This window comes from Megalops cyprinoides, chromosome 2, assembly GCF_013368585.1.
Source record: "Megalops cyprinoides isolate fMegCyp1 chromosome 2, fMegCyp1.pri, whole genome shotgun sequence".
Lineage (NCBI taxonomy): Eukaryota > Metazoa > Chordata > Actinopteri > Elopiformes > Megalopidae > Megalops > Megalops cyprinoides.
This window is the reverse complement of record NC_050584.1, coordinates 10,732,501-10,753,405: the sequence shown is the minus strand read 5'-3', so window position 1 is coordinate 10,753,405 and position 20,905 is coordinate 10,732,501. Positions and strand designations below refer to the sequence as shown.

General features: G+C 42.5%; 2 protein-coding genes across 4 annotated transcripts in view; both read left to right on the top strand.

Annotated features, from left to right (window-relative positions):
• The window catches only part of LOC118795715 (ankyrin repeat domain-containing protein 12-like), a 28,538-nt gene extending 15,912 nt beyond the window's left edge, over positions 1-12,626 (top strand). Inside the window, exons 2-13 of one of the 3 annotated variants that reach the window (XM_036554408.1) lie at positions 640-738; positions 1,677-1,827; positions 2,825-2,893; positions 3,191-3,337; positions 3,909-4,112; positions 4,629-4,771; positions 5,523-5,670; positions 5,921-10,467; positions 10,756-10,854; positions 11,196-11,339; positions 11,573-11,668; positions 12,033-12,626. In XM_036554408.1, the coding sequence (XP_036410301.1) occupies positions 688-738; positions 1,677-1,827; positions 2,825-2,893; positions 3,191-3,337; positions 3,909-4,112; positions 4,629-4,771; positions 5,523-5,670; positions 5,921-10,467; positions 10,756-10,854; positions 11,196-11,339; positions 11,573-11,668; positions 12,033-12,218 (5,985 nt within the window). In that variant the 5' untranslated portion in view covers positions 640-687 and the 3' untranslated portion in view covers positions 12,219-12,626. The remainder of the gene's footprint in view (positions 1-639; positions 739-1,676; positions 1,828-2,824; positions 2,894-3,190; positions 3,338-3,908; positions 4,113-4,628; positions 4,772-5,522; positions 5,671-5,920; positions 10,468-10,755; positions 10,855-11,195; positions 11,340-11,572; positions 11,669-12,032) is intronic. The other 2 variants (XM_036554416.1, XM_036554424.1) reach the window with 2 other exon arrangements.
• Positions 12,627-14,553: 1,927 nt separating this feature from the next.
• LOC118795788 (twisted gastrulation protein homolog 1-A-like) overlaps positions 14,554-20,905 on the top strand; it is a 13,452-nt gene continuing 7,100 nt past the window's right edge. Inside the window, exons 1-2 of the mRNA XM_036554523.1 lie at positions 14,554-14,666; positions 15,951-16,112. Coding sequence (XP_036410416.1) covers positions 15,987-16,112 — 126 coding nt within the window. The 5' untranslated portion in view covers positions 14,554-14,666; positions 15,951-15,986. The remainder of the gene's footprint in view (positions 14,667-15,950; positions 16,113-20,905) is intronic.

The window sequence follows — 20,905 nt, the reverse complement described above, 5'->3', positions numbered from 1 at the left end:
ATAAAAGCTGTCATGTGACATGCTCTCTGATCAGCATTATTTCTTGTTTCATAATAATTTTGTGTTGTCAACTGCATTTCATAAGATGTATTGTGAGCTGAATGTATTGTTTCATGCCTAAAAAATAATGCACTTACCCTGCACATTCCAATGTCTATTGATGAATCTCTCTCTCTCGCGCGCACACACACACACACACACACACACACACACACACACTCCCAACACTCCCTACTCCCAACATTAATCACACACAAACTCACACAGATCTGCACAGTCACTTTACTTATATAACAGTCTACATCATATTCCTGTGGTATCTGTATTTATATCTATATTTTTATATTTCTAAACCTACCATGTGCCTTGATGCCCTTGCTGTAAATATCTGTAGCTTGTTTCTGTGAGAATTCTTGTTCTTGTCTCTCAGTGTCACTGTGCTATGTCAAACTGTTGTATTGTCACCGTGGGCCTGAGAGAAACGCAATTTCAATCCTCCGTATGTCCTGTGCATATTGGAGAATTGACAATAAAGTTGACTTTGACTTTGACTTTGACACTCATAGAGACATTTTTCCCAGTGTGGTGATACTGTGCTAACACAGAGCAGTAACGTTTGTTTTCTGTTGTGGGGCACAGAATGAACACTCTGAGGAGTAGCTACCGCAGCTAGGCACTGGCCGTGTCATGGCCAAGCCTGGGACTGGCACCATGGTGGAAAAACAAGCAGGAAGGAAGGTACCTGTCAGCCGTGTTGCTCATTGTTAAACCTAAGGAGCAAGTACTGGCAAACACTGTCTCATGGAGCAAAATCAACCACTCCAGTCAACACAGTGGTTGTAGTTAGATGTTCGGTTTTCTTAACGACTTATTTGATGAGCCGTAGAGCACCTGTGTGATTGATGTCACATGTGTGTGCTGTTGTGTAGCTGGCTGTGTAGTTGTAGGTGGTATGTGCATCATTCTAAAATGCTAATAGCTTGGAAATTGAAGAACCTGAAAAATAAGGATATATTAGTGGGGGGTATGGTTATATAATGGTATACATAATTAAATAATTCTCTCCAGTGTGAAGCAGGTTTAATTTTTTAAGACAAATGCAATGCTGGTGCTTTAAACAATATATAAAAAAATATAAATATATGCGTAAGAAATATAAAAATGTATGTTCTGGAATTGTCAGCAAATTTAGCTTGTTATTTATATTCAAGTGGAAATAAAATTATATTTATATCCAGTATAGCAGCTTGTTTGTGTTGTGACAAAAACAACAATCACCTGAAATGTTTGCTTCCAAAAAGAGGTTAAATAGACATTAAATTGACATAAGTCATCTGTCACCACTTAACATTACTGGGGAAAGCACTGCAAGTTTCATGTGATGAGTCCTCTAAAACCTGTTAGGATATGACACCATTTGTTACGGGTCAGTGACTAAACACTTCACAGAAATCAGTCTCTGTCACATAGTATCTGTATTTGTCATCTTTTAAATTTAACCTCGTGAAGAGTTGATATCGCTGTCATGCATTTGAACTTTAGGCTTTAAACTTGTGCATTCCCCTAATCTGAACGTGAACACGGATGTCGACATTAGAGCTTTGGATATCAAATCAGTGGGTCCGTATGAGTTTGATATTATTTTTAACTGCATAAATGTATTTATTTTCATGCAGAGCAAAGATAAAATTTCCTCTTACACCAAGACTCCGAAGCTGGATCAGAGCGGGCTTTTGGGAAAGGAGATGAAACCAAAGTCTTCCATGAAACGCAAACTTGCCTTTGCTATCAGTCCTCCACGAAATGAGGAGCGGGAGTCTGACACAGGTAAACCCGCAGTCTCTGATTTCTGCCTTGTGTGTTGACTGCCCCCTGTGGTCAACTGTGGAACAGTTCTGGCTTTGACGTTACACTCCTCTGCACTAGTCTGATTTCATCTTCCATCTTATTTTGACACCTGCATCATTCAGATACTGGATATCAAAAGACCCGAGAACACAGTTAACCTCTGAATGGTGAATGATGGATAAGTGTTTTGCCTGTGCTGTATGCATTTGTAGCTCATGAGACTCTACTGTTTAGCAGTGACTCACTGTTGAACCATAAATGGCTGGAGAGCATAGTGTCACACACTGTAATACATACATTTAATGAAGGTGAGACCCAAAGACACACCCCTCATGATTTTTTGGAGTTTTTTTATGTATATCAGGGTGGCTGAGTTTCTACATTAAATTTTTAGACTACAGTTCTATGCATTGCCTGTATTAGTTGCATTGGTTTTATTAGAGGCAGCGGTTAGACTTTCAGTCCCCAAACATTTACTTAGAGATTGGTAACCAGACAAAGTCTTCTTGTGAGTCGCTATCTGGTAACATACGTGTGCAACGTGACTGCATTATTTCGCCAGATAGTGTGCTGTTTCACCAACATGCACACAGCATTCCTTTCATTAGTCGAACTGTATAATGCACAAGCACGCACAGCGTGGCATTAGCTGGAACAGCACCGCAAACACTTGTGTCAAAATAAAAAAAAAAGTAACTTTTGAATGAGTCTCTCTCTAAAACTTGAGTGATATCTCCAGGCACCTACTTTACTCCCCACCGAACCAGCCTGGAATCCCTGGAGTGCATTTATGGCCTTGCCTCACGCCTCCGTTTCTGACGCTCGTCTCTATGTTTGCCGGCTAGGGAGTACACTAACAAATTGTCCTGGACGTCTGGTGTTTCCCAGTCTGTGTCGTCACTCTCAGGTGATATCTTAATGCAGTGCTCTCCTTCCCTGCTCTCGTTCTCTTCCAATCTCTCTGCTCACACTGTAGATTCAGACCCAGGACACTCAAGTGAAACCTGGGGGGGAAGATTAATCGCCCCCTGCAGGATTTACGCAGGTAATAGAGCCTGTTTTCCAGCACCCCCCTCCCCCCCCCCCCTCCTCAGTTATCCATGCCGTCTGTTGTAAAGATATGCATCTGCATCTGTCCCAAGCCTGCTTGTTGATAGTACAACCCATTGATACTGTCAAGGGAGGGCACACGTGGAATGTGCTTTTGATTAAGGGGAGGTCATGTCATGGTCATGAGTCCCGAATATGTGATCTGCAGGGGACAGGAGGAAGCTGGTTACGCTTCCTCAGAGATCTGTAGTCTGAAAACACAGGGGCTCAAATTTTCAACCTTATTTCACAGATAAAGATGGTCCAGAAAAGAAGAAAGGGAAGAAGGAAACGGGAAGCAAGAAGTCGACGCCAGTGAACATTCTGTTCGGTTACCCCCTGTCTGAGAGGAAGCAGATGGCACTTCTAATGCAGATGACGGCAAGGGACAACAGCCCAGGTTCAGCCTCATCTCACTGCTCCCCTCTGAAAGACACTGAAACTATGTTCTCACCCAGCCTCCAGCTCATTTCGCTAATCTGACACACTGAAACCAAGCTTACCATTGTCATGCACATTGGATGAACATCAGTAAGAGACTTTAGAAGAATACCATTAAAGTAATTCTGCGCTTCTCCCTGGTAATCTTAGTGTTAAAGGAAAAGAGATTCAAAGTAGGTGTGTTATTAAATTATTTTAAATTGAATTTTTCCTTCGAGAAACTTTGTCTTGAAGCTTGTTTCCAAATAAATCAAAAGCGTAGCATCTTATTTTTGATTTCATACTGTTGACACTATATAATTCACTGAAGAAGCATGCTTGTGTAAATAAAGTGTTTAAGTGGGGGCTGAATTTATCAATGAATTGTTGCTGAAGGTGGTGTTAACGCAAAGGCCATGCTTATTCAAGGTTGGCAGTGTGAATAGTAGTAATATGTCCAACACGTTGCATTATAAAGGTGGGTGCCAGTATTCTGCTGCTCCCTGCCCAGGAGCGTAGCACTGAGTGCCCCCTGTGTTTGCCTCCCTCAGACTCCACCCCTAGCAACCTGTCGCAGGCGGCGCCGGTGCAGAAGAAGAGCCCCAGCGCTACGTCGTCCCGGCACAAGGACAAGGTCAACAAGAGGAACGAGAGAGGCGAGACCGCCCTGCACATGGCCGCCATTCGAGGCGACGCCGAGCAAGTCAAAGAGCTCATCGCCGCCGGAGCGGACGTCAACGTCAAAGATTTCGCTGGTAAGAGCTAGGAGCTCATCAGCCAGGGTTGCTCTATGGTGACAATGGCAGTAAAGGCTAAATAAATCTATCGGCTACATGACAGCAACACCTGTCTGTTTTTGGCTCTTCCATCATGTTATTGGTTGTATATAGTTTGTACTTATTTTATGTGTGGTTGTCTCATCTATACCTGCACGGAGAAATAACATTTAAATGGTGCAGGCCTGTGAAATGGTGTCATGTTTGTCTCAGGCTTGAAAACTTGTTTTGTGGAGGAAGAGCCATAAATTGCTGCAAAAAAATGAAATATCGAATCAGAGTTAATATGCGTTTCTATGTTTAATGTGTATATTTTGTCTGTTAACCTGTTTAATCAGTGTACATCATTTGGGAAGTCAAGTGCCATCTTCACATAAACTTTGAGACAGATTTTTTTCTTGATTGCTGTTGTTTTCTCAGATTTCTGTTGTAATTTGATTTAGCAAATCAAACGGACCCCCTAGCACTGTTGAAGCAAATTTCTTTGCGTCCTAGGCTGGACTCCACTACATGAAGCATGCAACCTGGGCTATTATGATGTGGCCAAAGTCCTGATCGCTGCAGGCGCAGAGGTCAACACACAGGGGCTAGACGATGACACTCCGTTACACGATGCCTCCAGCAGCGGGCATAAGGACGTAGGTGTTCTGCTTACCTTCTTTCCCCTCTCAGCAAACTGTTACATTTTGCAAGAAAATGAGGCATAAGTATCTGCATGTAAGACTTTAGCAAAGACAGCCATGTCACAAGGGACGGCATAGATTTTGTGATCAAAAGACTCCAGCCCTCTTGCAAGGCATTAGATGAACAATGCTCGCATTTCAAAGTATTCAGATTACATAATTGTTGCCAGCACTGTGTGGATTACAGTGCCACAAGTATAGTCAGTTTCCTTAACTAAATTCAGAAATGTATATATTTTTTATATGACTCATTAATTTGCACTACCAAAGTTTCTTTCTGGTTTGTTTTCATTCAGTCTTCAAGATGCTCATGATAGTCCTCATAGACAGTATAGGTTATGAAGTGAAAAATTTAACATCGAAAGCATTGTTCATCCGAGGCACATAAGTGAACACAACAGGTAGCCCAACTTAAATTTTTTCCAAAGCATTTTACATCCTAGGCCTAGTAGTGTTTTTTAAAGTACTAAATGTCTTTGTTAGTTATGCGCCACTGAACTCAATTGAATATTATATTACATATGAGCGAGCCCAACATAAATGAAATCGATCCAGGCAACATTGTTTGTGAATATTAATGCAGGTAACACTGGCCTTCAACTGTTGATACACAGTTGACATTAGTATTAGCCATGCAGATAATTGTAAGAAAAGTCTACCTTTCTGACACATATCAATTGTCATTAATCTCATTTTGCCACCGCAGATTGTGAAACTGCTGTTGCAGCATGGGGGCAACGCCTTCCAGGCTAACAAACGCGGAGAGCGTCCAGTTGATGTAGCGGACTCTAAGGAGCTGGAGAAGCTGCTGAAGGGTGAGGCGCCACTGGCCGATTCAGACAACAGTTCCTCAGGTAGGTGTAAGCCTAACCAGCGGTCTTCATCCCACACTGTCAGCCTCTCCATATATTCCACAGCTATTGTCATTATAAAGCTCTGCTGCGACATTTGAGCGCAGCAACAGTAAGAGGAGTAATACTTTGATATATTAGCACTTACATTGTATACTTATATGTACTAGTTTGTGTTAGTTTAGATAGTATTGTTTCATAATACAGAAAGTGCGTGACGTCTGACTTACGAGCTCTGGCTTCAATTCGGCAGAATCAGAAGAGCCCTCCGGCGTTGATGACAACAAGGAATACACAGACATTGACAGCAAACAGAAAAATGGAACAGAAGAATCTGCCTCTAGGCCGGGATTGGATGAGTATGAATTCAAGGACGAGGAGGAGGAGGAGGAGGAGGAGAAGGAGGACTCTAGCAAATCACTAAATAAGAGACACATGTTAAGGCGGGAGCCAAGGCAGCAGGAGAAGGATGAGAGGGACAGGAACCGTTTTGGGGCCAAGCAGGACAGGGACAGGCCCCCACGTACCTGCAAGTTGAAAAACCAAAAAACAGCCTGCGTGCTGTACTGCAGCTCTGAGGGCTCGAGTGATGAGACTTCTTCAGAGAGGAGGAGCTCCTCTGTCTGTTCTCTCGTTAGTGAGGGGCACGCAGCAGAAGGAAGGGCTAAAAAAGAAACGAACCCTACAGCAGAACAAAAACAGAAGGGAAAAGTCAAGATTAAGAACAAAAATCAAAGCAAAAATAAGGAAAACCAAGAACTGAAAGAGGACAGAGATGAAAACAGTAAAGTTATGTTCCTCTCCTCTGCTGTAGCTGGGCTGGAGAACCCAGATAAGACTAGAGAGGAAGACTCTTTCAAGATGTCATTCAGCCCTAAAGATGAAGACTCTGTCCATTTATTTCATCTGTCGTCAGTGATGTCTCCCAAGCGTAACCATAGCACGACTGACAAGATGTCAACCCCTCTCAAACTTGAAAATTTGGGCAGTCCCAGTCAGGTGGACAGCATGAAGTACAACCACCATGTAGAACCAGACACCTCTATGGAGACCTCCAGTACCAGAGGCTTCAAACATAAGGAGAAAAGCAAGCATCACCACAAAGATCTCAGCTTGGATCATGAAGAGAACACCCTGGATAGTACTGAAAGTGCCTTGCAAAAAACCGACAAAGAGGGCAAAATAATCAAGAAACATAAACTGAAACACCAGGAGAACGAGAGGCACAGGAAGGAGAATGAGACTGAGACCGAGAAAGAGAAGCACAGGCAAAGTGACTATGGGAAAGATGGCCGCAAGAATCTGGAGTTTGACAGAGAGTTCTGGAAAGAGAACTTTTTCAAGAGTGATGAAAACGATGAACTTCTGCTTGAGAGAACGGAGTCTCCTCCGTCTGCTCAAAAAACAACAGAGGTGTCCCTTGTCAAAGAGGAGAGAGCAGTGAAAGAAAAACACCCTCACAGCAAAGACAAGAGGCAGAAAGATGAGCAGGAAAAGGACAGAGATTCTAAAAAGGAGAAGGAGCTTCCATGTAAAGAGGAAAGGAGAAAAGAAGTGGATGTGAGTAAGCAGGAAGATAGGATGGACTGTTGTGTTCCTTACTACGGGTCTGAAGATTCTCCCCACAATACTGGTGTGAAAGAAGAACTGGAGGATCAGCCTATCACTGGAACAGATGCTGAGGAAAAGCTGTTAGATACACCAGAGAGAGGAGCACAAGACAAAATGGAGAAGAGGTTCTTCGGAAAGGAGAAGGAGTCTGAAAAGGTGGATAAAAAACATTCTGACAGAGAGAAGAGAATTAAAACTCAGCACTTTTCGGATAAAAATGAACTCCCCAACTGCAGAGAGAAGTGGAGAGAGAGAGAAAAGGCTGCCTCCTCTCACTCTCCCATAGAGAAAAATCACAAGGAGAGTGAAAAGGCAAAGGCAAGCTTGTTGTTGAAAAAGCCCGAGGACAACCAGAAAAGCAAAGACAAACTGGATCGAAAGATTGAGAAAGAAAAGCAAGAAAAGGAACGGTATCTGGCGGAGAACAGGAATAAAGAGAAAAACGGCACAGATAAGAAAGGAAAAACATCTGAAAAGGTGACAGATATAGGTAGACTTGACAGACTAAGAGAAAAAGAGCGAGACTGTGAGAAAAAGAAGAAAGATAAAATAAAGGACATTACTTCTTCCAGCTCAAACTTGAAATTGGTTCTGGAGGAGAAGAAGAACATTGTATCCGAGAGCAATAAAACATTCCATGAAAAGGTGAAACTGAAGGAGGAAATGCAGAGGGCTCTGGAAAAAGACGGAAGGGAAAGGGACGGGGACAGAGATGCTGACAAATACAGAGAGCGGGACAGGCCTAAGGAGAAGTCTCAGCAAATGAAAACCAGCAAAACAAAGGTAACTGAGGTAGAGGCTGAAAGAACCAAACCAAAATCCTTGCCTGCACCCAAGAATACCCGTCAGAAAGAGAAAAGGCTCGTTAACGATGATCTAATGCAGACTAGCTTTGAACGAATGCTGAGTTTGAAAGATCAGGAGATTGAGCAGTGGCACAGGAAGCACAAAGAGAAAATCAAGCAAAAAGAAAGGGAGAGGATGAAGCACCAACCCGGGCCAGAGCTCAGCAAGCTGAAGAACAAAGACAAGCTGAAAAGCTCATCAGGTGAGCCCTGCGTTAGTCAAGAGACGGTGAAGGAGGCCACCAGTGCAAAAACTTTATCCCTGGACACAAAGAGTCTTTCTCATGCTGGAAAGACAGGCTTGTGCCTGGAGAACAGCATTAACCACTCCCCAAGGCCAGAGACTGAGAAGTCTGGTTTGATGTCCAGATCTGCATCTCTGATCTCTGTGGCCAGTTCCGAAGACTCCTGCCAAGCGGCGGCACTTACACCAAGACCCCTTACTGAGCATGACTCAGATTCGATGCTGGAAGGTTTGGATTCTCAGCCGTCCATCTTGCAGTCTTCCAGTACCATGCTCTCAGGCGAGTCAGCAGCTATACATGAAAAAGAATCTGAAGGTTCTCTTGATCTGGTTCATCGAAACAGGTCCTCTCTGCTCAGTAGGCAGGAATCCCCTACCCCAAGATCAAAATTGGATGAAGATGGGAAACCTGTAATCTCTGGTGATAGAGGCTATAATGAGCCCTGCAGGGATGATGCAGTATCCAGTGGAGAGCATTCACAAGCCTCTGCTCCTGTAAACAGTTTGGCTTCTGCTCAGGGAAGCCACAGCAGCCAGGCACTGCTCCCAAGACTCGGTAATTGCAGCTCTGGCAAAGAGAATCTAGGCAATGACAGTGACAATGAGAGGAATAACCCAAGTTGTCATTTATCTCTTAACAATAGCTCTGTTTCAAACCGCAGAGAACCTTCATTGAAGGATTCAGATCAAGCTGGAAGTGCACGTATCAGTCTTTCACATTCAGATGCTTCACAGTGGCCGGCCACGGACGTGAGATTACCCGGTATTGCTGGTCCTGTGCTTGAGACAAATGACCAGTGTACACTCGCAGAAGACTCCAGAGCAGAAGGTTTAACTGAGACAACAGCTTCAGAAGTTACAAGCGTGCAAACTAAGGAATCCCTACCTGTGGACACAACAGGAGTGTTTTCATTGCGTCATCCTTCTCAAAAGTCGCTTTCCACAATGGGAATGACATCGGACTGCTGTGGTGAGAATGAAGATGTGTGCTCAGATTGCAGTGTTATTTTGCTGCAGAGAGAAGAAAGGGGTTTACTTTTACCTTCTGAGCCCAAAGCAAACCCAACCTTATATGAGGATACTCTCTGCACTGCAGGTGGAAAATTTGAGGATCAGAGGATGGAAAATGGCATCTGTGATTTGTCTGGAAGGGCCAAAAGTGGATGGGAGAGCAGCACGGGTCCCTTAACGAATTCCATTAGTAGCACAACTGACAGTACTGAGGACTGTAGTCTAAATGCCAGTGCCAGCAGTACTGAAGCTAATGACACTCAGGAAGGTATGGAGACAGATGGTGTTGTTACAGATTATACCAAGCAAAAACCTCTCAAGGAAACCATAAGGTCAAGCGGTTTTCAGTCTTACAAAAATGAATCGGGTAACCGAGTGCTGTCAACTGTCTTGGAATCTAGTCCAGATTGCAAGCATCAAATCGAGGAGATGGCTGACGGTCTAAACAGCGAAGGGAAGAGTGGCTCCGGGGAGATGGGTGAGAACATGAGCCTTCCTGCAGAAGGTGGTCTGCAGGCGCACATCATAACTGATGTAGAGATCAAACTGGGTGAAGAGACGAGCGCCATTCTAGCTCCACCTGAAGAGAAGTTGCAGCATTTGCATCAGGGTGCATGCGACAGTATGCACAGTAGTGCCCCGGGGGATTTGTGCAAGGAGCACAGCGGTGTTCCTTCTGGGCATCCTCCTCAGGCAGGAGATGGGGCCTCTGACGCGTCTGGCGCCAAAACCAAAGTCAGACTTTTGGAAGACGATGACGCTCAGGTGCAACACCCGCGGAAGAGAAAGCTGCACCGCGTCCTTCAGCCCATTCTCCCAGGGCTCACCTTGCAGCAATCCAAGGAGAAGACCCAGCAGTCCCTGGCAGCCATCGTCGACTCGCTCAAGCTAGAGGAGATCCAGCCCTACCAGACTGAGAGGGCCAACCCGTACTACGAGTTCCTGCACATCCGCAAAAAGATTGAGGAGAAGCGGAAAGTTCTGTGCAGTGTCATCCCACAAGCCCCCCAGTACTATGACGAGTATGTGACCTTTAACGGATCCTACCTCTTGGATGGAAACCCACTCAGCAAGCTCTGTATTCCAACTGTAAGTCAAGAAAATGACTGTATTGATTAAATCCTGAAAAACAGTCTTTAATACTAATACTTGAATAGCTGACGTTTCTGTTGAGTCAAGATTGTGATCATCAATTACAGAATTTTATATTTGTAAACCTTTTAAAAAAGTAAAACGCTGTTACAGTCCATCATAAATGTGAACTACCAAGCTTAGCCATGTCAAGTACAAAGACATGCAGTTATGGAGGTTATTTTGACACCATGTGCTTTACTTGAATGGGTTTACATTATTTACATATATTGTTCTTTGTAACAGATAACACCACCTCCCTCGCTCCCCGAGCCACTGAAAGAGATGTTTAAACAGCAGGAGGTTGTTCGAATGAAGCTGCGTTTGCAACACAGCATTGAGCGGGTATGTTTGCCTAGGAAGTACTTTTGCACTACTAGGAAGTAATTTTTTTTTTACATATTTTAAAATATTGTGCTACTGATTTAGTGCAAATTTTACATTTTATTAGACAGACAATTGAACAGCACCTTATAACTTGCTAAATTTAGGGTAGTGTGCAAGAAAAAAATGAATTTCCTCATTGACAACCATATCCTGTTAGCATTAAGTTTAAATTTGGGAGTTATATTATCTACTTGGATGCTCTCTGATCCTAAAAAGTGTGTATTAATAAAGTTCCTTCTAGATGTTTTGTTTAACCTGTTTGAAATTTGACGCTAATGAATTGCTTATCACATTTTTAGGAGAAGCTGATAGTTTCCAACGAGCAAGAGGTTTTGCGTGTCCATTACCGTGCAGCCAGAACACTAGCCAACCAGTCCCTTCCCTTCAGTGCTTGTACAGTTCTGCTGGACGCTGAAGTTTACAACATGCCTCCAGATGCCCAGGTACACAGTGCCACACAAACCTTGCTGAAACTTAACCCTTAGCAAAATAGGCTATCCATGCAACAGCTCAGCCTTGAGAGTTTGTCTGGACCATGTGAAGATTATCAATTTAGTCTACTGCCAAATAATACATCCATTCTTACAAAGCCAACCGCAGATGAAATATGATCGTGCTTATTTATACGTGACATGCCTGTCATGGTTTTTTTTTTCTTTATTTAATCTGTTTTTAGGGTGATGATTGCAAAACCTCTGTGCGGGACCGATTCAATGCTCGACAGTTTATGTCTTGGTTACAAGACGTTGACGACAAGTTCGATAAGCTGAAGGTAAGCTTTTGCTGCTGGGTGTTTGGAAATTTGCATGGATTCGCTTATCAGTCTTTGTAACAGCTCCATCTTGTACAGTCCTGATGGTAAAAAAACGACCCAAAAGCAATAAAGCCTGTATTAGATGGATAATATTTTTGCAACTTGTGTTTATTTATTTTTTACTTTTCTAAAAGCGTGGAGCCTTTAAAATCATGACTTCAGGGGAAATTGTTACTAATTTTTACCTACCAGTCCCTCCTGGAGGAGCTGACTGATCAGCGCCAGTTGGATTGTGATATGGGCGTTTCGCGTCGTCAGCGTGTAAGAAAGGGGATTACAGCTGGGTTTATGTGTGGCGTGTGGCCCTGTGGTGTCCCCGCAGACCTGCCTCCTGATGCGGCAGCAGCACGAAGCAGCGGCCCTCAACGCGGTGCAGCGGCTCGAGTGGCAGCTGAAGCTGCAGGAGCTGGACCCCACCGCCTACAAGTCCACAAGCATCTTCGAGATCCCCGAGTTCTACATACCGCTCGTCGATGTCAGCGATGACTTTGAACTCGCCCCGATTTGACACACTGACTCGAGTTAGTGAATGGCAATGGAGCGAAAACAGGAGAGCACTTCATCCACTCTGGAGCTCCAAGCAAAGGAGGAGCGGCCTGAACGGCAGTGTCGTTTACTACGTAGAACTTATCACAGGAAGGGAGCTGGTACTTGCACAGCATTGGCACTTACTCATATATATATATATATATGAAAATATAATATATTTTCAAGGACTTGCAGTGCTGGGAGCTGCTGTCTGGGGAAAAAAAAAGCCCTAAGGGAGAGCAGAGAAATGAAAATGGCGCCAGAGCCCTGTCCACTTGAGCTTTTACAGAAAACAACTATGAAATAAAAATAAATTATTTAAACTTATTTTTCAGTCAGAGTGTTAATACATGTACAGACCGTGCTTTTAATTTTTTAATAACTTATTTTATACAGATGTGTGTTTGTAAGTAGCTATGTATTTGTGTGTAAAAAAGTAAGAAATTGATATTTTTGATTGTATACGTGTCTGTTTTAATGGACCAAAATTGAGTTTTTTTTTTTTTTTTTTTTTATTTACATTGTGTTTGTTGTTGACCAGATATGCATGTTGTAGATGTTTTTTTTTTGTTGTTTAGTCCTGATCTTCAAACACAGCAGTCATTTTTCACTGGTGACTTTAATGCCGTGCACGCATTGCAGGTGCGTACCTTTTTCTGTAAGCTGTGATGTTCATTGTAGTGAGGTTGTGTCCCTGTTTCTCTGTGCTTTTTCTCTTATGGGTAGCACCATCTGTGGTGCCTCACTTGTGCTGGCCATGAAACCACAAGCACTTCTTTACAAAAAATGTTACTTTTACAGTTTAATATGAGAGTACAAAATATATATTTTTTACATAGTGCCTTTGAATGATTGTTCTAAAATACAGTGTCTATTTTGATATTTGCTTGTTATTATATGTGTATATTTGTAATATATTATTTAATAAATTTTTATGGCTGTGAAATCCAAAACCCGTTTGCTGTATGCACTGGTCTTAATGTACTAAATATTGTGGTGTCCTCCGTTATTTAGACTGTCAATTTATATACCTTTTAGTAAAAACTCAATCACAATCTTTGTAAGCATATGCATGATAATATCTGAATTTTCACAAAACATTCAGCCAGTTTATGGTTTCAATGGGGATCTCTAACACTTTAGATATTTGGTATACCTACACAAATAAACTTTTTTTTTTTAGATTTTTAGTATCCGGATGCCATGCCGTGGTTTATTTATCAGTATTATACTTGTAGTATCATTTGGAACTTAAATCCCTGTAAATGGTCGTCATGGTGTTTTTTGTCAAACCAGTAGATGGCAATGTGCTCTCATAAACGTACGAATGGATATTTCTCAAACGCATATGACGGAATTTCATAGCGCGACAGGTATCTGCTTAGCTGGATGAAGTAACGTTTCAAGAACTAGAGACTAGTTCACGTTATAATGTATCTCAGGACACTTGGTTGGAAAAGGATTGTGCTTGCTAAGATCACATAGAGTGTTTTAATCGGCGTTTTGTTTAAGACTTGTCGGCAAAGAACGAGTGGCCGTGAAGCCACTTATTTCTAAACTAGAATCATAATTGATACATTTTCCCACTTCCGTTTCCGCCAGCCGATACGGGCAGTTTATCCATAGAAAAGGGTAGAGTTAAATCTGTGTTTAGGGGTACACTTAATTTTTCCACATTTCGATTTTTTTAAATGACATATTTGTGTGTTTTGCTTTTTTGTCATGCAGAGATGACAGAAACGTTGATTTGGTAACCACAGATGGTAAGTGGAAGAGAAGCGAACTTTTATTATATTTCAGAGCAGTTATTAGATTTAGGCTACACAGTATCTGAAAACAAACAAAAACAAGAACGACTTCAAATCGAACATTTTTCACACCTAGCAGGACTGTTAGCATGATCTAGAAACTTTTTCAAGCGGTTCATCTATTGAGTAGTCGAGTAACAACCTATTCCCCCTTATTTATAATAGCTGGGATGTAAACATAACACTGCAGTATTTTTCTACAGTAAAGTAGTGAAGTGTTTGTCCCTGCCTACAATTCACATTGCACTAGCAGGCCTACTGTTTCGGGTTTTATCGGATGCTTCCTATTAAAAGAATAGACCATCTTTTGCTGATAGGACTGTGAAATAACTGTCTTTTTTCCTTTGCAAAGCTGCACTACACGGTATTTCCCCTCCCATTGGATCGCAATTTTGTCGTTATCACCTGCATCGACTGACTGCTCCGCTGCGCTCCTTCAGTGGAAAATAGTTGGTGTGTCTTTAAGGCGCCTGACTGCCTCACTCTGGCGTTGAGCCCAGGCGAAACTAACGCCATCGAGACAGAACATCAGTATGATTTCATTCTGAAAGTAGAGGGAAACAAAGGGATTTCAAACAACCACAATTCATAGCGGGAGATCAAAGATCAACAGCGTCAAGGTAAGTTTTGCACAGCATTACCCTCTAAATGCAAATACGAGTCTCTGTGTGCTTAGGTGTGCGTTTAAGAGCTGTGAATTGATGTCTCTTTGCTACGCTACAGAAAGGTGATGGCAATCGTTCTTGCTACGTCTCTCCAGTACGAGTTAAAACAGGCGACCGAAACGTGTCAGAGTTGGATATTTGTGAACGTTTTAACCTGGCAAGGCTCAGTTTTCCTCTTCTCTCTGTTTTTGTTGCATACTCGGAAAACGACTCCCGTTGCAGCGCTAACGTCAGAGATATATAGGAAACTAATGCGGAGACACGGGGAGGTTATTAACTAACGTAATGTTACTGCATTTAGACCATATCTCATTCCTAAAAATGCAAAAGACGCAGTGACGGAGACGTTGTAACAAGCTACTTTAAAACTTAAAATCGAGTTTTTACAATAGCTTACATTTTCTACGCTTCACATGCTGAAGCAGTTTTAAAACGGTAGGCTGATTACTCATTTGATGTTTGTGTTGCTTAGTTGCCTACATTTCTGTTTTGCCTGTGCCGCCTTTGATGTGTGAAATGCAAATACGTATTAGCGTATTTTGTATTCAGAATTAGTTAAATATTGCCATTTGGAATATTGACAACTCCATGTGCAAGTGTACCGAATACTGAGATGAATACCGAAACGTAGCTACTAAAGACGGAGAATAAAATTGGGGGGTGGGGTGGAAAGGATCCCGTCTGAAAATGTAACATGGTAAGACACCAGGTATATTGAGTTACGTTAGATACTTTTTTAAAGAGTGGATCTTAAGGGAACAGGCAACGCGTGGACAATATTTCACAAATTAGATCACACTTTTCCACTGAGTTAGCTTTTTGTTTTACTCTAATTCTTGCTCCATAGAAACTAGATACAGTAGGCGACTATTTCCTGCCGTGTGCTCTGGGAAGCATCCAATGCGTGGGGTGTTCATTAAGAACTTATCCATTTATCCGTGTAAAGTCAGACTGTAAAATATTCGGCGACTAATTTACCTTTACATGCGCAAAGAACAGCAAAATCAAGTTTTCTAAGGTGAAATGTAGTCACTTTGTGAGAATATGGTCTATTAGCAAATCATACAAGTTGACATAATTCTCTGTTCGACTGAACAGCGACATTCGTCCCCCTCACATCTAACAATTGATATCCCTCAACGGTAATGCGACTGCAAAAATGCTTCCACAGTGTTGATTTACTTTTGATGGTCCATAATTCGGAGGCATATTTACACTGTCCCGTTTTCGTTGGCTCAGGTTGCAAGTGTTACCGCTCTCGGAGGAGCAGCAGGAATGAGGCCTTGCAACGCGCTGATTCCAGCGTCTGCTGCGCTCTTGTTCTTTCTCTCCTGGCTGTCACTGACCGCTGCCTGCAATAAAGCGCTCTGTGCCAGCGATGTCAGCAAGTGCCTTATTCAGGTGAGAAACTGCAGTCCCGCTACACCTAGCTGATTGGTGAGCACTATTCAGATATTTTACGTGCGTTTTTTTTTTAACTTTTAAAAGCATTTAAACCAATACGGTGTTATGTCTATAATGTCTATAGTCTCTTTACGTCTAAGTACCAACGCTGAATAAAAACAGTCAAAGTTGCTTTATACATTCATTGCATTTGCTTTAAGGTAATCAAGAACATCAGTACCCTTGTTTTCTGCACTGAGAATAAGGCAGCACCGGGAGGCTCCATTATTCATATTTTGTAACGTGGGATTTGTGAATTTGTGAAAGGCTCTATGAGCAGATTTTGCCAGTATCTTGCCTTTGCATTTCAAGGGTGGAGGCTTGCACTTTAATGGAGACCCTGAAATGGACACTTAAAGCTTTAGTGTTTTTCCTGGATGCAAATCTCTGCCTATCATTAGCTGATGTAATCAATCTGCTTAAATTTTGGACATTAATCAAAATCTGTTCAGTGTTAATAGAGACCCTGAATTTCTACCAATGGTTTATTGCTTGTTGGCCTTTTGCTTGACGTTACAGTATCAATGTATCAAAAAGTGAAAGTGCTTTTTGATACTGATGTAACCTTGCTTCTAGGGTTACAAAACATGGGTTTGAATACTTGATCGGACATCAAAAGGCTAGGTACATATAATGAAACCTCTGTTTTTGTATTTAGTTTATGACTTCCCCTTTAAGTCTGATTGATATTAATATTTTGTATCTGTGAATTAATTTGTCTGTCCTTGAAATTCCCTGATCACATTTTCGGGATGAGTAAGTTGTCTCTTAAGCACATTCACTCTATGTATGAGCTTGTTTTAGAATTGTTGCCTGATGTTTCAAGTCTGAGGTGAAGCAGTTAGGTGCTGTGCATTCAAGTGTGACCTGTGAATTCTTGGCAGAGTGCAGCCTGGCCCCGGCCCCCTGCACTTGTCTCTTCTCATTCCTTTGAGGAAACTTGCTATCAGTGATAAGACCTCTTGAGTCTGAGGCCTAAGGGGTTTGCTGTGACACTGGTGTGGCTAGTCTGTAAAGTGTCACTCCCTGCAGAGAGCTGTGTGCTGTTAGGCTGTGTGTGTGTGTGTGTGTGTGTGTTGGGGGGGGGGGGGGGTGCTTGGGGGGGTGTTGTGCAATTTGTTATTAGAGATGGTGAGAAGATTTCTTTCCCTGCTAGGGGTTTGAGTGAAGTGGAGTCGGTGCTCCACTGGCTAGCAGCATGGCTTATAGCTCCCTACAAGATAAATAAGGGAACATAACATGGACTGCCTGGCATTCCTTAAGGGCAAGGAATGCTCTTCTAGTTGTCACCTGTGAAAGAGAAGGTTTCTATGGAGTTTGCCAAACTTTCCTGAGACACCTAAAAGATATACAGGTGTCTTTTGAATACAGTGCAAAAGGTAAAGGTATTGTGCATTAGTGATGAGAGGTCATTTTAAAACTGTACAACCATATATCAGTATTAGATCAGAAAAGAGTGTATGGCCTGTTGAGATAGCTTTGAATAGGTTTGTATGCATGGTGTCTGTTGGCTTGGGTAAGACAGCTTTTGAAGAGACTGAAGGTTTTGTCACTGTATACTACGATGGAAATGGTGGCTTGGTTGCATGCCGGAGATTTTACAGAACTCCCAAGAGGTAAATGTGTTTCTTCCGTCCATCAGGGTCACCTCAAAAATCTAATTTTGATGTCATTTTTTTACTTTTGTCGTCATACTGATCAAGTCATACTGACCGAGTGACAACTTTGCCTGAGGTAATAGTTTGTTCTTGCACATCTCTTGTTACCTTAGCTCCCTCAGTTTAAGAGAGTGCAATACACTGTAATATGACATAAAAGGATTTTTTTCTTATGTGAAATTGCAGGTTTTCAAAAATGTGTTGCAATTCCATTTTAGACCTCAAATTACAGGACGACTGGGGTATTCCAAACTGGTGGTTTTCAGGTTGCCGCAATGTCATGTTATCCACATTTCCCGAGTACGGTAGGGGATGGAGGAGTATGGTTCTTTAATTGAATAAGATGTTTGTATTGATTGTATAATCCCAATGGGCCTCTGTGAATATGGTGTCATTATGGTTATCTGACTTCATACAGCCATTGTGTTTCAACATTTGGGCAGTTATGCCAATGCTTGTTTGTCTTGGTAAATGTGCTGCATTCAATTAGGGTATATATTTTTTAAAAAAGTACTGACTATCCAGTAATACAGCAGGCTTCAATAACAGTGCACATGTGTAAGCCATTGGTAAACTGCGGCCCTGCTCTGAATCAAATAGCAGCTGACCTAAATCTCAAGCATGTACTGAATGAACACCTGTTGCAACAGGCATAATACAGTTAATGAACCAGTTTTGCTATTGGCATGCACAGCAGGTATGGGGATTGAACTCCTACTACAAAAAATATGAACCAGAACTGCATGGTGACAGTTGAATATATTTTAAAAGTGCTCATGAAATGTCCTTTGTAAAAATGCAGATGTTGTAGGGCTTATCTACATCGATTTTGCTGGTTATAGAGGGAGCAAAGGGGCTTTGGTGAGGGGATTTAATGGAGAGGCAGCATGATAAAGAGCCAAGGGGAGAGCCATTGGGCTGTGCTTTCACTGCTGCGACCGTCATTTTCAGTTGGAACACTTGAGCCCGTCACTTGAACTGTGGCCCAGCCTCACATAGATTCAGGCATGGGTTCACACAAAGGACGCTCTTAAAAATATGTTGAATGCAGCACAGTGGCTTTCGTATGTTGAGATCTGTTCGTAACATTAGTCCGTTACTGTTAATGCTGGAGCATGGAAAGATTTGCAGGTACTGTTTGCTGCAGCTAGAAGCAGTGATACCACCACAGGCGTACTTTTAATGTGTGAACATTGAAAGATTTAATACGACTGATGAGAAACCAAGTGCGCTCAACACATGAAGAGAATATGAGAATGAGTAATAGTAATTTAAGTAAATGAGAAACTGGATGTAGAACTCAATAGATGGCCAAAATGAGTACGGACAAAGTGTATACCACAAAAGGGAAACATAACCTAGATTTCATGTAGGGCTCATTATTGAATTCTTCTCTTTTGCAGTGTAGATAAATTGCATTTAGATAAACCAATATGACACTCGCACTTGACATTATCACTGGACACTACAAAATGTCTTAACAGAATATGTATCATGACCAAAAAACAACATGTGTAAAAAGTTATGTCCTGTTGGCTGAATAGTTCTATTGTCTTTGGGGTTCATAGGAGTCTTTGTCCCCAAGCATCCTCTGTGCTGTGCCATTCCTATGGTGTCTGTTGGTAAATGCAGTTCTGCCATTTTTATAGCATGTAGAAAGCCATGAAATGTCAATAAACACCTGTAATCAGCTGAAAAAACTTTTTTTTTGAAGTTTTTTCCTAGCACTTGTTAATAGTCTCAAGCAAAGTCAATATATTCAACCGTACCTAATGAAAGTACAGTGTGTTTTCTGATTGTGTGTGTGTGTATATATTACATGTGTATGAATTGTCTACTGTGCTTATTTTGGCAGCTCATGTTATGTCCCCTTGCATGAGGCATTGATTACAGTTCTCTGTCCTTGTTGGTTCTCAGCAGTCCACTCCGGAGACATAATGAAGGAAATGTGCTTGTCAGCAAGTTTGTCAAGTGCTTGTCAAGTTTTTCGTTTGTTGTGGCTGGCCATTCCCTCAAAAAAAGTTGTTACATAAAAGTCACCCTTACCCGTAACAGTTTTTCTCCCAAAGACAAACTCTCTACAGCGCTCCATGTTATAGGCCCTGAAGGCTTTGTGCATTTTTAGAGAATTTGACAAAGTAAAACATGTGGCATGTTCGTTTATTCATTCTGCTCTAGTGCCGTGCATACAAAAGCGGACAAAAAACACAAAACATTTTGAAAATGGCTTTGACATTTATTTGTTGTCTGAGTGTGGATCTGTCGACTTCAGTTCTTTTTCCCCCCCCGCGTCTCCTGGGCTCCTTTTCGGCACGGTCACATTTTCCCCTGTGGATGACAGGAGCTCTGCAGCTGCTGTGGTCAGGCTGTTTCCCTGCAGTTGTTTGTGGGTGTGTGACTCGCTCTCTGCCAGTGCAGCAAGCCCAGACCTTAGTTAGAGAGAAGAAGCCCAGCCCAGCCACTCGGGCCAAGCACCGCGCGCTCCTAAAGCTAGCCCCACATCCTCTACACCCAGTGCCTAATTGAGCTGTGAATATGCGGATCACTCCCATAATTGCAGATTGCTTCCTCCGTGGATGGGAATGTTAGGGGCTGCGTAGGTCGGTTATCTCTTTTCTTGCTTGATGTTTATATCGGACTTGTCCTGTGCCCCTGCGGAACATATATTTACCCTCAGACCTCCCAGCTTGACAGCTATTTTTTTCTCCTGCGCTGTAAGTTTTTTATACTCTGTGTTCACAGTGCAGTAAGGAGTTAAAAGTCAGGCTTCTTTTGAAAAGGATGGGTGGACGGCTCGGGATGGTTACTGAGAGCAGTTGTGTGCGGCGCGGCGGCTTTTGCAGCCCAGCTGCAGCTGGGTCTGTGCGAAAGGGAAGGAGCAGCTGCATGGAGCCGCGCATTGCCTTCTCACCCCTGGCGTCTGCGCCGAGCTGCGGAGCTGCCCAAATGGAGCCGGCTGCCGCCGAGGCCCCACAATTAATAGGGTGTGGTGGCAATTTAAAACGCTGCTCATGGCAGATCTACGGGGCAAGTCCACACAAGCTCCGTCCTGAAAGCACTTTCACCCAGAGTACTGTAGAGTTCTGTTTGTGG